Source organism: Lepidochelys kempii, chromosome 10, assembly GCF_965140285.1.
Source record: "Lepidochelys kempii isolate rLepKem1 chromosome 10, rLepKem1.hap1, whole genome shotgun sequence".
NCBI lineage: Eukaryota > Metazoa > Chordata > Testudines > Cheloniidae > Lepidochelys > Lepidochelys kempii.
Window position 1 is genome coordinate 71020477 of NC_136389.1, and position 13744 is coordinate 71034220.

The 13744-nt window shown below is 48.1% G+C and overlaps 1 protein-coding gene across 6 annotated transcripts in view; it reads left to right on the forward strand.

Annotated features, from left to right (window-relative positions):
- Window positions 1–13744, forward strand: part of NTRK3 (neurotrophic receptor tyrosine kinase 3) — a 455727-nt gene that overhangs the window by 234241 nt on the left and 207742 nt on the right. For all 6 annotated transcript variants that reach the window (XM_073304182.1, XM_073304180.2, XM_073304181.1 and 3 more), the window contains exon 4: window positions 2541–2609. In XM_073304182.1, the coding sequence (XP_073160283.1) occupies window positions 2541–2609 (69 nt within the window). The remainder of the gene's footprint in view (window positions 1–2540; window positions 2610–13744) is intronic.

A 13744-nucleotide genomic window follows, 5' to 3' on the forward strand; every position in this document is an offset into this window, starting at 1 on the left:
CATTGGTGGTTAATAAGGGTGCAGAACACCACTGCTGAGAAGGGGGAAAGAAGGTCCTGAAGCAACTCTACTCTGCAAATCCTGTTCACTGGCCATTAGTTGCTGGCATGCAGTGATGGAGCTGGCTTCCCGTTCCTCCCCAAGCAGCAGGCTCTCCCCCACTACCAGCACTGCAGGAATGGGCTCCCCAACCAAAGACTCTCCTGGGCAGACATTGCTGCCTCTCCACTCAGGGTGTAGGACCCCAGATCTCAGCCTTCGCTGTGTGGGGGTGTGACTTAAATAGAACAGATAATGACTTCAGAGGCTACTGACGTTTACTGCTGAACTTCCAATTAGAGCCTAAACTCGGGGTTCACCTGTGATCCTCCCCTACCTCTTGGTTCTTGCTGTAAAATGGGAGTTCAGTTGGGAAGAGGAGAAGGCAGAGTTAATTAGGCTGTAATTAGGAGAAGGCTTTCTGATCACTCACACTGATGATTAATGGTTTGGAGTTTTTTCCCCTAGTTTCTGCAGCTGTGGTTTTTCATGCTCAAGTTGTTGCAGGTGCAAAAACTTCAGCTGGCAGGTGTGAGCTGAATTTGTGTGTGTAGACTGAGCTGTCAGGTGTGTAGCTTTGATGTGCCAAGCTGTGAGGGCTAATTCTTCGAGTGCTTGATCATGTTGATTCTGTGTTAGGTAAGCGCGAGCCCATGTATACGGCTGCCGGAGATTTTTGTCTTACTGTTATCCATAGGGCCAGGTCTGGAGCCCCATGCTCATACGCTGGTATATAAGTTGCCACCAGCCCTGCGCCCTGTCAGTTCCTTCTTACAGCCCTGGGTGGTTGCTGGAACGCCTTTCCTCTTGTGACTGCAAGCGCTTATAGTGGTTCTCTTTCATAGTTTCTTGTATATAGTTGTTCATAGAGTTAGTATTTAACAGTTGGTAAGTTACAGTTAGTTAGTGGTCCTCTTAGGGACGTCATCCCTGGGATGGGGCATGCCCCAGTCCCCGGGCTTCAAACCGTATTCTGCTTTCCATAAGCCTATGCCTGTGAGCGACCCCCATGCAAACTGTCTGAAGTGTTTGGGGGAGATGAACATTAAAGATAGGTGCTGATTCAAGACCTCTGCAGAGCTGCTACCTGGTCGTCAGTCCATACCTTTGTGTCCCATTACACCATCACCCAGCAAGCTCGGGACAATTCCAACTTCAACAGAGCTGTTTGCTGTTTCCAACTTCACCGTTTGCAGTGTTGCAAACAGCACATCCGTGGACTCTGAGCCCACCTCCAGGGATACTGCTTGGGAGTCACGTAACATGGAATCACCATGAGCAAGCACTCGAAGAAGAAAAAATGGTTACTAGCCTTCCGTAGCGGTTGTTCTTTGAGGTTTGTTGCTCATGTCCATTCCATGAGTTGGAGTTGACAGCAAGAAGGAACTGAGAGGGCATAGGGCTGGCAGCGCCTCATATACCAGTGCATGAGCACGGGGCTCCAGAGGGCGCCAGAGCCGGCCCTACGGATACCACTAAGGCAAAAATCTCTGTTAGCCGGGCACAGGGGCGCACACGCTCACCTAACATGGAATGGACATGAGCAGCACATCTCAAAGAACAAGTTATGGAAGGTTAGTAACCATTGTTTTTTTTTTTGAGCATGGGTTGAAGATCCATTGAACATTTAGCCTTTTACAAAATTTAGGTTCTTTGTTTTTCCTGTCATCTTAAAATGAACCCATAATAAAATACAGGTAACCCTTCTGTGTGTGTGTGTGTGTGTGTCTTTCTCTCTCTCATACTCTGCCTCTGTCCTCTCTGAGCTAGTCTTTGACCCCTGTTTGCTCTCTTTCCCATCTCCAGCTCTTTTTGTCTCTCTCCTTCTTTTACTTGACTCAGTAGATGTGGGCACTGGTTTGTAAAAAGTTCCCAGAGACAGAAGAGGTCGCATTTCTGTAGTTTTGGGTGGAGTGGTGCTAGGATGTGGTTGCTCCTAGTTGCTACAGCAGTAGTCCCTTTTGGTGTGAATGATGCAGAGCCTAATGGGAAAACAAATATACAAATCCTATTTTAAAATTTCCCTTCTCTGTGTTACTGTTAACACTTTAGACTATCACAGCTGAAATAATTCTAAAGATTAGCATTTATTTCATACCATGCAGATTGTTTATTTCTTGTATTTCACTCGAGTTTGGAGAGTGAAACCGGGCTGATCAGTTTTCCTTTCTGTTTGTAGCTGGTTCCCTTTCCGGTTCTCAGGTATGGTTGCAGGGAATTGTTCTGTTTGTCTTTTTCACTCTGCAACAGAATATGGACTGTTTTCACAAAAAGGAAAGGAAGCCTTCTATCCACATTCAATATTTAAATTAAAATTAAAACATTAAAATATTTTAAACATTAAAATATTTTTACTAAACCTTAAGTTTGGGCCTTAGATGACTGGACAGCCTTCCTGTAGCTGTAAATTGTAGAGGAAAATTCTGAGCTCTGAGGAACCCCGTATGGTCTGGTGCAGAGGGAATTATTCACCATGAATTCTTTCTCTTGTTAATTTTCAGAAACCTCTCCGATAACCGGCTTACCACACTGTCATGGCAACTCTTCCAGACACTGAGACTTTCTGAACTGTAAGTTCCATCCTGGAGGGATCTCCTGGGAGTGGGGGGAGGTGGGGGAGAGGTACAGAAAGTCCCCCCCCCAAAAAAGATCAGTTTTGAAACCTGTGATGTATGAGTGTAAATAATTATCTAAAATCCCAGAGGGCAGAGTGAATCCTGGAAGGGGTTCCTGGGCGTGGACGCTCCAGAGCCCAGCTGCTTCTCTGTTAACTTCATAACATCTTGTGAATTGACGTTCGGGGCTGATGATAAAGCCATTTCTGGGCTTATAATGGTTTGGCTAAATGCAAGGCCAGATTTTGAGGGGCCCTCTGTAAGGACCAGACACTGTGAGATGGGAAGAGTCCTCCACTCCCATTCATTTGCCAGCTGTGGTTGGTTGTATGGCAAGGGTCATCCAGTGTGGAGGGGTGCGTTTCGTAGTCGATGGTGGCTGTAATGGTGGGTGACTCCCTGGCTCTTGAGTAACCAAGGCACCTGCCAGATCCTGTGTGGACGAGAGGCGAGTATCTCTCCTGGGTTACCTGAGGGCTGCAGCCCACTGAATTATGGATAAAGCATGCTCTACAGCGTCTAAAGAGTAAGTGGACATGAAATCAATGGAGCACTGCCCCGGTGACCTGTTTTGTTGAGTTTTAGAAATAGTTGTTAGGTGGATATAAAAAAAAATCTGTGATTTATCCCAGAGGATCATGGGATATCCCATTCATCCTCACCTGTGATCAATACAGCTGTAAGCTAGAAGTGACTTATGAAAGAATAATGACAGTCTCTCAAGTGGGAGTAAATGTGTTATCACCGCTGTTACTGCAGTGTATTTTATTTCTGTCAAATTGTTAAATGAAAAATACTAATAGTAATATTAGAAAATAAAGAAATACCCATCTGATGGGGAATCTGGCTTGCAGAGGTAAACGCTGGATTTGGAATTCATCTCTGCACTGATTGCAGCTCAGAAGAGTTCCAAGTCCTGCTCAGGTTTCAAGTTTAAAAGAGGTGAGTGGCTTCTAGTCTTAGGTTTCCATTTGTTCTCATTGCACCATCTGGCACAGTTCAGATTAGCAGTTGCTAGCCAAGAGAGGCCTATGAATGGAAGGCGGGGTGGGGACTGCAGGTCAGGACTGAGGTGCATTGGCAGAGTTTTGGGGGAAAGCCCAGGGCTGGGATAACGAGGTGCTGCAGATCAGGACTGGAGTACTTTTGCAGAAATCTTTGGAGTCAAGGGCTAGAATGGGGTATGCTGCAGATCAGGGTAAATACTCTCAATATTAATTTGTTTTTAAAATGGTTCTGTCCCATTTGGTTATATTGCACTTCAAGTATATCCCATGTCTACAACCCCACATCAGGCCAACACCGTCAATGATGGAAACTGAGGATCCTTCATATTTGGGCAGCAAAAAATAGCAAAGAATCCTCTTTCTTGCCCTACAACAGGGATTTCGACCTGTTTGAGCTTGCTTCATGTTGTGGCAGCAGGGTAACTCATGATCATTAGGGTAACTCATGGTTGATAGGCTGACCATCAGGTGAGCTATATGAAGGAGGAGAATGGAAGTGGTGTAAACAGTTCAGTTCCTTTTGGAGCCTCTTGCGGGGGCGTTTTCTAGGAGTTAGTGAGCCATGACTGGTGGGAGAAGTAACATGGATGAAGTCGCTGGGGATCAAAGAAGGGGAAAAATGGCACTGCCATTATCAAGCGGTGTGGTGTTAGCTATCCTTTATAAAGCTTCAGGCCTCTAGTGCTGGGAAAGTATTAACTCCCACGTGTGTGCTCCTCAAGCTATCAAAGTGGCTCTTAACATGAAAAACCCGTTGGGTTTATGCCTGTGGGGGATGACTTCCTTTGAGTTGAATCAGAATCAGCATACAATTCAGATAAACAGATTACACAGCCCTTTGACTATGATGCCTCTCATCAGAAGTTTCCAGATGGGATCCTGCTCAGCAACCACTCTCCATCCATCTGAACAGTGGCCAGGCTGGTGGTCAGCAGTAGGACAGGACAGGGATGCTGCTCCGGGAAGTCTGGAAGAGAGAGGGGAATCTTTCTTAGCTGGTTGTGAGAGTACCAGTGTTGGTGGGAGGTGTGCTTTGAGCACTTCTGCTGGGATAGAGACGAGGGTGGCATGGGTTCTACAGAACTTGAGATGTGGTTGAGAGAAGACTGAAAGGGGTGGAAATCAAACTACAAGGGTGAATAATCATGAATGCAAAGCTGCAAGAGAGTGAGGGGGAAAGAGAGAACTGAATAGATATATTGCACACAGATTTGACCCCTAAAGCTCAGAGGGCAAGATGAGTGAAATGAGGAATAAATCTCCAGCAGGCTCGGGAGAGGTTAAGAACTGATGGGCAAGGAGAAACATAACATTTAAAAATCCCAAGAGGCTCAGCCAGTATAAGACATTTATATCACGTCAAACTACAAGATGGGTTACGAGACTTGGGAGCGGGGTGGAATACACAGTCCACACAAGGTGACAGTGTAGTACTAGTAGAAGCTAGAGAGAAAGCTGCAGCGTGAGGTTGGCTAAGAACTTGAAGCTGAGCCAAATCTCTCTTGAAAGGAAGAAAGTAATGAAATGAGAAGATAGATGCAGAGAGACAGCAAGTGTGAGAAAGGCAGGTTGAGCCGTATGAGCTCTGCAAGGCCTTGGGGAGGCAGGAGAAATATTACAGAAGACACAAGAACACATGTTTGCATGATGTGTGCTATCCTCCAGAGCGATAGGAATATAGGAAGATGAGATGGGGACAAGCTGGCCTTCTAATGGCAACAGCTGCTGCTGCTCAAGGCCAAAGATGGAGCGGTGGTTACCGAGAGGATATCCGGTAGAGTAGATAGCCCCAGCTGGTAGGAGGGGCTTGCCACTTGAACATAACCAGGCAAAAATGATGTGTTAGCATTTCAGGGCATCAAGAGACAGAAATGTCAGTGCAGGTAAAGATGCCCTCAGGGGGCCAGCTGAAAGAAGTGGAGCAAGCAGTCAAGGTAATGATGGGAATGTGAGAGATTGGAGACCTGGGAAGTGTAAAGAGTTCAAATGACGCTACTAAAATGTGCCAGACAAGCCTTGACTCTTTGGGACAATACGTGTTAAATGGCTTTCCTGGGGAATCCCTGGGGAGTGTTTAACAAAAATGCCACAACTCCGATTTTGCAAGAACCCAACTTTTTGGAGCTACACCCTGAGGAGAGGGCCATCGACTGTTGATTGCCTGTTCCCAGAGACTGAAGATCAAAGGCCTGAGCTGTATAACGAAGTAGCTGATCTGCCTAGCTTTTATTCTGGTTCTGATTTAACGATTGATGTGAGCCCAGGGAAAACCCAGTTATGGGAGTTCAAGGACTGACAGCTGCCAGAGCCCTATGTTGGAGTTGGGGTGACCCCAGTAAGCTTTTAGTATGCATGTAGGTGCTTTTCTTGTGTTTTTGTCTGCTTCCGTTGTAATATTTTGACTTTCAGAATAAATGTGCTTATTTCAAAGGAGCTGTGTGTTAACTTATAGTGTCTGGCCACATACTGCTCATTGCCCTTGGGGAGAGAGCAAAGTGCAGATGCTGGCCATTTAGGGAGACTGTCTTGCTGGGGGTATCTGTGTAGATCAGGGAGCTGTACAGTCTCAAAGACGCCAGCCAGAAAGGGAGTGAGATGCAGGTCACCGCCCAGGAGCGGTCGCAGCTGGAAGCCCTCGAGGGACCATGGAGGGGGAAATACAGGTGCAGTTACTCTGAAACCGTGACAGGGAGAAACAGCTCCTTGGGGAGGATTGGGAGGACGTGACATGAAATGGAGAGCAGCTAGAGAATGTCAGGCCTGATGAAGCCATTCACAGCAAACACTGGAGAGGAGAGAGCGTGGAAATAGTAACACCAGAACCATGCCACCCCACCCGTAAGATCTGGCTGACATATGGGAATTTCCTGAGGAACTCCAAGCTTCAGTGGGTTTGTGTCTGCTGTTTAGGCACATGGAACCAACAGCCTCATTGCAGGAATGAGTAGGTTTTTGCATGCTAGGGCTTCTTTGTCATTGGCCAGAGCCAACCTTCTCCCTAGCCAACAGTTCCCCCAGAGGGACTGGCAAGAGGTCATCCCTTATTGATGATTTCTACACGTTCCCCACTCCTGCTGGCGCAGGGACCAAGTCACTGGTTCTTGGCATCAAACATAAGGCAGATCCCTTTTAGGGCAGGATGACTTTGTATGAATACAATACAGTGCACTACAAAGGAAAGTCCCGGTCAACTCCTTTTTAGTCAACGCCGCAGGGACTTGAGAAACAAGAGGTTTGATACTGAAATATACCTCCTCCACTCCTGGAAAAAGCCATGTCTGGGGATGGCTTGCTGTGAGTGAACCCCTAACTCTCCTAGGCTCAGACTGACCTTGAATGGCAGGTCTCCAGCCAAAAGATGTGCATCTCTTGTGAGCCTGTAGTGTGCAGAGCTCATGGAAGCTTCAGAAACATGCTGCGGCTCATAAACATTGGCCTTACAGCCCTTGTTGTCCAGAGGTCACTGCTGGCTTCCTCCGTCATGCCCTGGGAGAGCTTAGGGCTGACCTTTCAGGAGAGTTTTGTAAAAAACCTGCCCCCAAAACTGACCTTCTCAGGGCAGTGAGAGATCCAAGCCTTCCTTGCTCCAGTTGCATCTGTCATTTGATAAAACCTTGGCGTTACAGGCACTCCTCCCTCACCCAGACCTCCAGTCCTTCTGAAGCAATCTGTAGCTGCCTTATTGCCCTGCAAAACATTTCCATAGTGCTGTTGTGAGAGGTGACGGTGCTGAATAGGGCACAGCAGGGTGTCTGTTAATATCATGAGCACAAGTTAATTTCACATGTGTCTGTTGCTTAAGGACTTATTGCCACCGACAGGCACGCTAATGGAGTTGGCTGTACACAAGAGGGGCTTCCCTGCTGGGTGCAGGGGACTAATTCAGCAACCAGAAACCATGCCTCTCTCTGTAGATTAAATCTCCCCTTCTCGTTCCATTTTCTGCCACCAGGGGTTCTGAAATGATGAAGCCAGATATTTTTCCTTCTTTGCTGGACACCCTGATTCACTTGGAGGCTCAACAAAGCAGAGGCAGAGTCCCTACCTGGGAGAGTGCTTTAAGCTGCAAGCACTCAAAACCTCAGCCCTAATTTTATAAGGCTCAAAGCAGACAATGGAAAGAAGGCACAGATCCCATTAGGAACTTTGCTGCAGGCACTTGTTTTAACTGGTGAATCGTATAGTGAGCTCGCGGAACCAGGGACAGGCTGTGAGGGTTCGATGTGCCCCACACAGCTGTGTTATTCTTGAGAGAATAGTTTTGAGGTGATCACACATCTAAAACTGTGGTCATCCCAGTGCATTCAGGGGCTCCTCAGGCCTCTGCCCCACAGAGCTCATCGGTTTTACTGGGAGCAGGGTTGCTGGGGTAATCTCCAAAGGTTCTAGGCACTGCATTGTGGGATGCGGTTAGGAGGCTTGGCTGAACCAGACAGCCGCAACACTTGCCGTTTCTATTCCATGCTGGGGAAAAGTCATTGTAGGCTTTTCTGTTGCGGCTAGAGCCCTTATTCCCAGTTTTCAGAGTGGCAGCCGTGTTGGTCTGTAGCAGCAAAAAGAACGAGGAGTCCTTGTGGCACCTTAGAGACTAACAAATTTATTTGAGCATACGCTTTCGTGGGCTAAAACCCACTTCATCGGATGCATGGAGTGGAAAATACAGTAGGAAGATATATATATATATATATAAAAACTAAAATGCCCTTTGAATCTTCTTGTCCTTTCCTGGAGTAAAACATGCAAGAATCCAGCTAGAGAAAGAACCCTCAGCCTTTAGATCTTGCTGTAGCTCCGATACGGCTGTTAAGCATATGGCAGCAACTAAGTGAAATTAACTTCCAGAGGCTGCTGAGGAAAGGGATCACAGCTGTGGAGAAAATTAGCTCCTTCTCTTTCTAAGTTGCAGCCTCACAGGGAGGATAGCTTGGTTTTCTGAGATGGCCATGCATCCCTTGGTCATTCTGGTACTGAAATCTCTAATGCTGTCATTCTGGGTGCCTCACTTCAGGAAAGATGTGGACAATTTGGAGAGAGTCCAGAGGATGGCAACAAAAATGATAGAAGGATTAGAAAACTTGACTTCTGAGGAAAGGTTAAACAAACTGGGGATGGTTTGGTCTTGAGAAAAGAAGACTGGTGGGGCGGGGATAATCTGAGAATAGTCTTCAGGTATGTTAAGAGCTGTTGTAAAGAGCAGGGTGATGTGTTTTCCATGTCCACAGAAAGAAGGACAAGAAAGCTTAATCTGCAGTGAGGGAGATTGAGGGAAAACTTTCTAGCTAGAAGGATAGTTAAATTCTGGAATAAGCTTCCAAGGGAGTGTGGTGGACCCTCGCTCTCCCGCTCAGAGGGAGGACACTCGTTCAGGTGCCTTCGGGCTTGTCTGGCCAAGGTATGAAGCTGCAGAATAGTCTAGGGCCCTTGTCTCCACCCAAGGTGGAGCAAGGCCCCCCAGGTCCTCTAGTTCCCAGCGCCACAATAGGGCTGGGCACCAGACGGTCACGGCCAGGCTTTAGCCTGGGCTTGGGGAGGCTCAAGCTGCCAGCAATTAAACACTGGCTACAGAGGGCTGGCTTCGGCCGGGGCACGGCTCCGGCCGCCAGCAAGGCAGTCACAGTCTATGGAGCTGGTGTGGGCCTGGGCTTGAGGAGGCTCAGGCTGCCAGCCAACAAACAGTCTCTAGGATGGCTTTAGCCTGACCGTGGCTCCGTGTATAAGGGAGCTGGTAAGGAAGGATCCTTCTTCAGAGGGGGAGCTTCCCTGCACAGTGTAGGGAGTCGGCCACCCGGGGAAGGGGGAGGTGGCAGGGGGATGCTGGCCCACCCTACTCCACTGCGTCCCAGCCCAGGGCCCTGGCAGAGGCACGTTTGGCCGCCCTTGCATCAGCGGGGATCCAGCCGCAACACACCGACTGAGCCAAACCTGGCTCTGCAGCTGGGTGCTCCGTGGCTGCCCCTGGGCCACTTCCTGCCTCCCCGGGGTTTTGTACCTTTCGCTTCCGGGGCTTGTTGGGCTCCTCGGGGTACACCGCAGCCGGTAGTCCGGGCCACTCCTCGTCAGGGTCTCTCACTTCTGTGACTATCGGACAGTCAGGGGTAGGTTCCCCTCCTGGGCATGGCAGTACGGCAGGAGCATCCTTCTCTGGGATTCTGCCCCAACTGGGCTGCAGGGCCTTCCTCTTATATTTCCGGCCCCGCCCCACCACTTTCAGTGAGGGAGATGGGGCAGGCTAGGCTCCGCCCACCAAGGGGAGTGTAGTGGACCTTCTCTCTCCTGCTCAGAGGGAGGCCACTCGGCCTCACTGCGGGGAGGATGTGGAATCCCCATCATTGGAGGCTTTTAAGAATAGGTTGGACAAACACCTGTCAGAGATGATCTATATGTACTTGGTCCTGCCTCTGCATAGAGAGGCTGGACTTGATTACATCTTGAGGTCCCTTCCAGCCCTGCCTGTTATGATTCTTGTGACATATGCCCGGCAGTTTCTTCCATCCTCTTGAGTTCTTAAAGCCTGATAAAAGGATTGGCATAAAGGAATTGTCTCCTGGCCTGAAGTTGTATCTGTGACGTTAGGCATCCCGGTGGGTGCCTTCTAGCTGGACATACAGTGGTTGCCATTGAAAAGTCAGCATATGCCGATAGGTACCGTGCAGTGGCCAGAGCTATTTCCTCTGAGCATATAGGGAGAAAGCTCTGTTAATCTCGAGTACTGCTCCCAGCAAGTACTGCCTTCTTAACGGTAAATGCTGGAATGCTGGGTGGCCTGGTGCCTGAGTTCTAACCGGAACACCTGGCAGCACAGCAGACATCCTACCACGGTAGTATCCGAGTGGGGCAACTACCATCCTTTTCTTCCTGGGAAACGGTTGTTTATATCACCCCACTAGGGTGCAGGGCACATGTCAAGGGAGTCAGATAACCTCCCTGTTCTGCGTTTAGGGCAATTGTAGACCTATTACAGGAGACAGTCCATGGGCTACAGTAGTTGTGGGAAAATAGAACAGAAGGGAAGGGTGCTTTTAAGTGGCATTGTTTGTAATGGTCAGGCATGAGCCTTGAAGCTTGACAGGGCCTGGCATGGAGTTGAGTGAGCAGAAAGAAGCATGTTTCAATTACTGTGGACAGGGTAGTGGATGCAGGAGCAGAACAGTATGGGAGTCAAAATCCCTGTCTGTAGCATAAAGCATGTATCTTCCCCTCCTGTGAATCAGCTGGCCTGGCGGCATGGGTTCAAAGCAAGGGGAGCGGGTGTCTCCAGCATGCCAGGAGCACTTTTGGGAAAAGCACAAATAAAGGAGAATCAGTAGATGTATCTGAAAAGCAGCCCTGTCCCCAGAGAGGCAAAGTGCCAGCTGCTGATGGCGCTCAGCGCGTCCAGTCGATGAGAGGAGTTAATTTGCGCAAAAGCTCCCCAGGGTGCCACGATTAGGGGACTTACATCACTGACTCTGGGGCAGGCTGTTGGTAAATTCTTTCTGTCTGCTACTCCTTTATTATTCATGGGGCTTCATGCATTATCGATGGGCCAGAAAACTGCACTCTGTTACTTACAGATCTGCCCCTGAAGTGCTGTGAGGGCGGCAGCTCTCGCAGGCAACCTGATTTCAGGGCCATGTTTCCAGCCACGTAGAATTTCCTGCTCTCTTCTAGTCTCCCCCTCCTCTCTGCTGAGTCTCAGGACATAACTCGCACTAACAAACCTGGTATTAGCAGAGACCAGAATGCCTAGTATGTGCTGTCCCACTACTCAGCCAGCACCATGTGACCTCCCCTCCCTGCACATGGCCGACATCCTGTCACACTGATGGGAGGTACCTATGTATCGAGGGGAGTGAGGACTCCAGATCTACAGCCATGCTGAAGTGAATTCAAGGCCTATTTTGGGCACCAGCGATGATAATAATGGTGGGGGAGGATGCTTAAGTCATGCAGTGAGGGCTGCCATGTGCCCCCAAATCCACGAGACAGTCATGTTGTTCGCAGGTTTGTCTTCCCTAAGCCTTTTTCTGCTAGATTACTGATGGGTCCCTGTTTTTTTTTTCTTGTGTGACACCTTTATTCTAAAGGGTGTAGATTCTTGTGAGGGGAGAGGGAGGGACAGACCTGAAATGCCGCCCATCATCCAAGTTGAGCTACCACAATGATCAGCCGTAAAATATCGAACATTGTGTACATAGAATGTGACATCGCCAGGTTTCAGGATCAAGATCTTTTGAGAAAACAGGGGGAACTTGCCATCTCTCTTTGCACTCAGAGTTTCAGCAGCCCTGCAGTACACCCCATCAGAATCCAGTGTGTGAGTGGGGGCTATGTAGCTTTTTTAAAAATTAAAACTTAAATTTTGCAGAACAAGATGGATGAAGCCAGAGAAGTACTGGCATAGTGCCTCTGGCTTGGCCAACCCCTGGTACGTGGTGGTACAAAGATGCAGAATCCCTGTGTGGGGGTGTTTTGGGATTACTGAATCTTTTGTAACCTCAGAGTTGGAAAGGACCCTTCCATTTTCAGATGGCTGAGTCTGCACATCACAGCTCCTATGCCTTCTGGTTTCTCTTGGCTTCTGGTTGTGTCTGTGCTGGGAAATCCTGTCATGTCTCTGCCTGAGTCCTGAAGACCCTCTGAGACAGAATATATCCCTGTGTTCACACCCTACACACTATTGTAATAATGTTTGTACCAGGTTTACCTCGTGAGGTATCATTTAAAAACTCCTAATTTGCTGATCAGTAGTATAATGGCAAAATGCACATAGTGTTATATGTGAAGTTATAAACAGAAGCTGAGATCATGGCGAGAAGTATGTTTTCCAGATTAAGTCTGGGGAACGGTCAGACCAGTTCCTTGGAGACAAAGGGCAAGCAGACACTACAGCCAGCTGTAAGCACAGCTAATGGACCATTACATGCTAAGTGGCTATTCTTTGGCAGGAAAGGAGGCAGGGGTACAAATCTACAGCTTAGCAAAGAAATAGCATGGAGTTCTCTTGCACACAGACTGCCTGTCACCTTGCTCCCAGCTGGAAATGCTTCTCAAAGTGGGGAACAGAACTATAAAGGAAGGGGCAGACACTCCCTCTGTCTCTCCCTGTCCATTGTGTTCACAGCACCTGAAAAAACGAAGGACGCAGCAGTTGGACTCTGGAGGAGGGGTCCTGACCTAAAGAGTTTGGTCAATAAGACTGCTGAAAGCATGTGGGGAGGAAACTTTGCTTTGAATCGAATACAGGTTGTTAAGTTAGACACGGGTTGCATTTTATCTTTATTGTTCTTGTAACCATTTCTGACTTTTATGGCTCATTACTTCTACTCACTTAAAATCTATCTTGTTAATAAACTTGTTTTACTGTTTTATCTAATCCAGTGTATTCAAGTTGAAATGTCTGGATAACTGTTTAAGGTAATATGATGATGTATTTCTCCCTTATATTTGTATATTTGTACTGTCCAGGAACATGCTGGGCAGTGCAGTACATGTATTTCAGGGGGAAGATCTAGGACTGGGAGTGCGTTGGGGTCACCCTGCAGTATAGCCGAGGCTGGAAAGAGCCAAGGTGTTGCTGGCTGGCTGCAGCACACACATGGACATTGCTGGGAGTGACTTACATGCTGGAGGCTCTTTGTGAGCAGTCCAGGGTGGAGGCTACAGTAGCCCAGCCTTGTGAAGAACACCCTAGGTTACAGGGCAGGGGTGACACAGCACCTCACTAGTCTGGATTGTACCCTGGGATGTTACGCCTTTTCCCATGTTTCTCCATGTTACATCCGCAAGTAGCTCCCTCTTTTTATCCCAGCGGCCATCCTTCCAGCCAGCCTTCCATCCCCATGTGATGTGACCTCACGTCTCCGAAGGGAATGGCAAGGGTTTTTCAGAAATGTAAACAAGATGGCTGATAGGCTGGAAAATCAATAATAATAAAATTATCTGTATATAAAATATGTGTAAGTGTATTTTAAATGAAGTATATTAAAGGCAGAGCTCCGTCCTGGCCGGGTCAATGGGTCCCAGCACAGCACTGTTTGATTCAATTAAAATGCCTGGTATGCTGTGTGTTAACCAGCAGCGTTGTTTCCTTACACTAAGCTG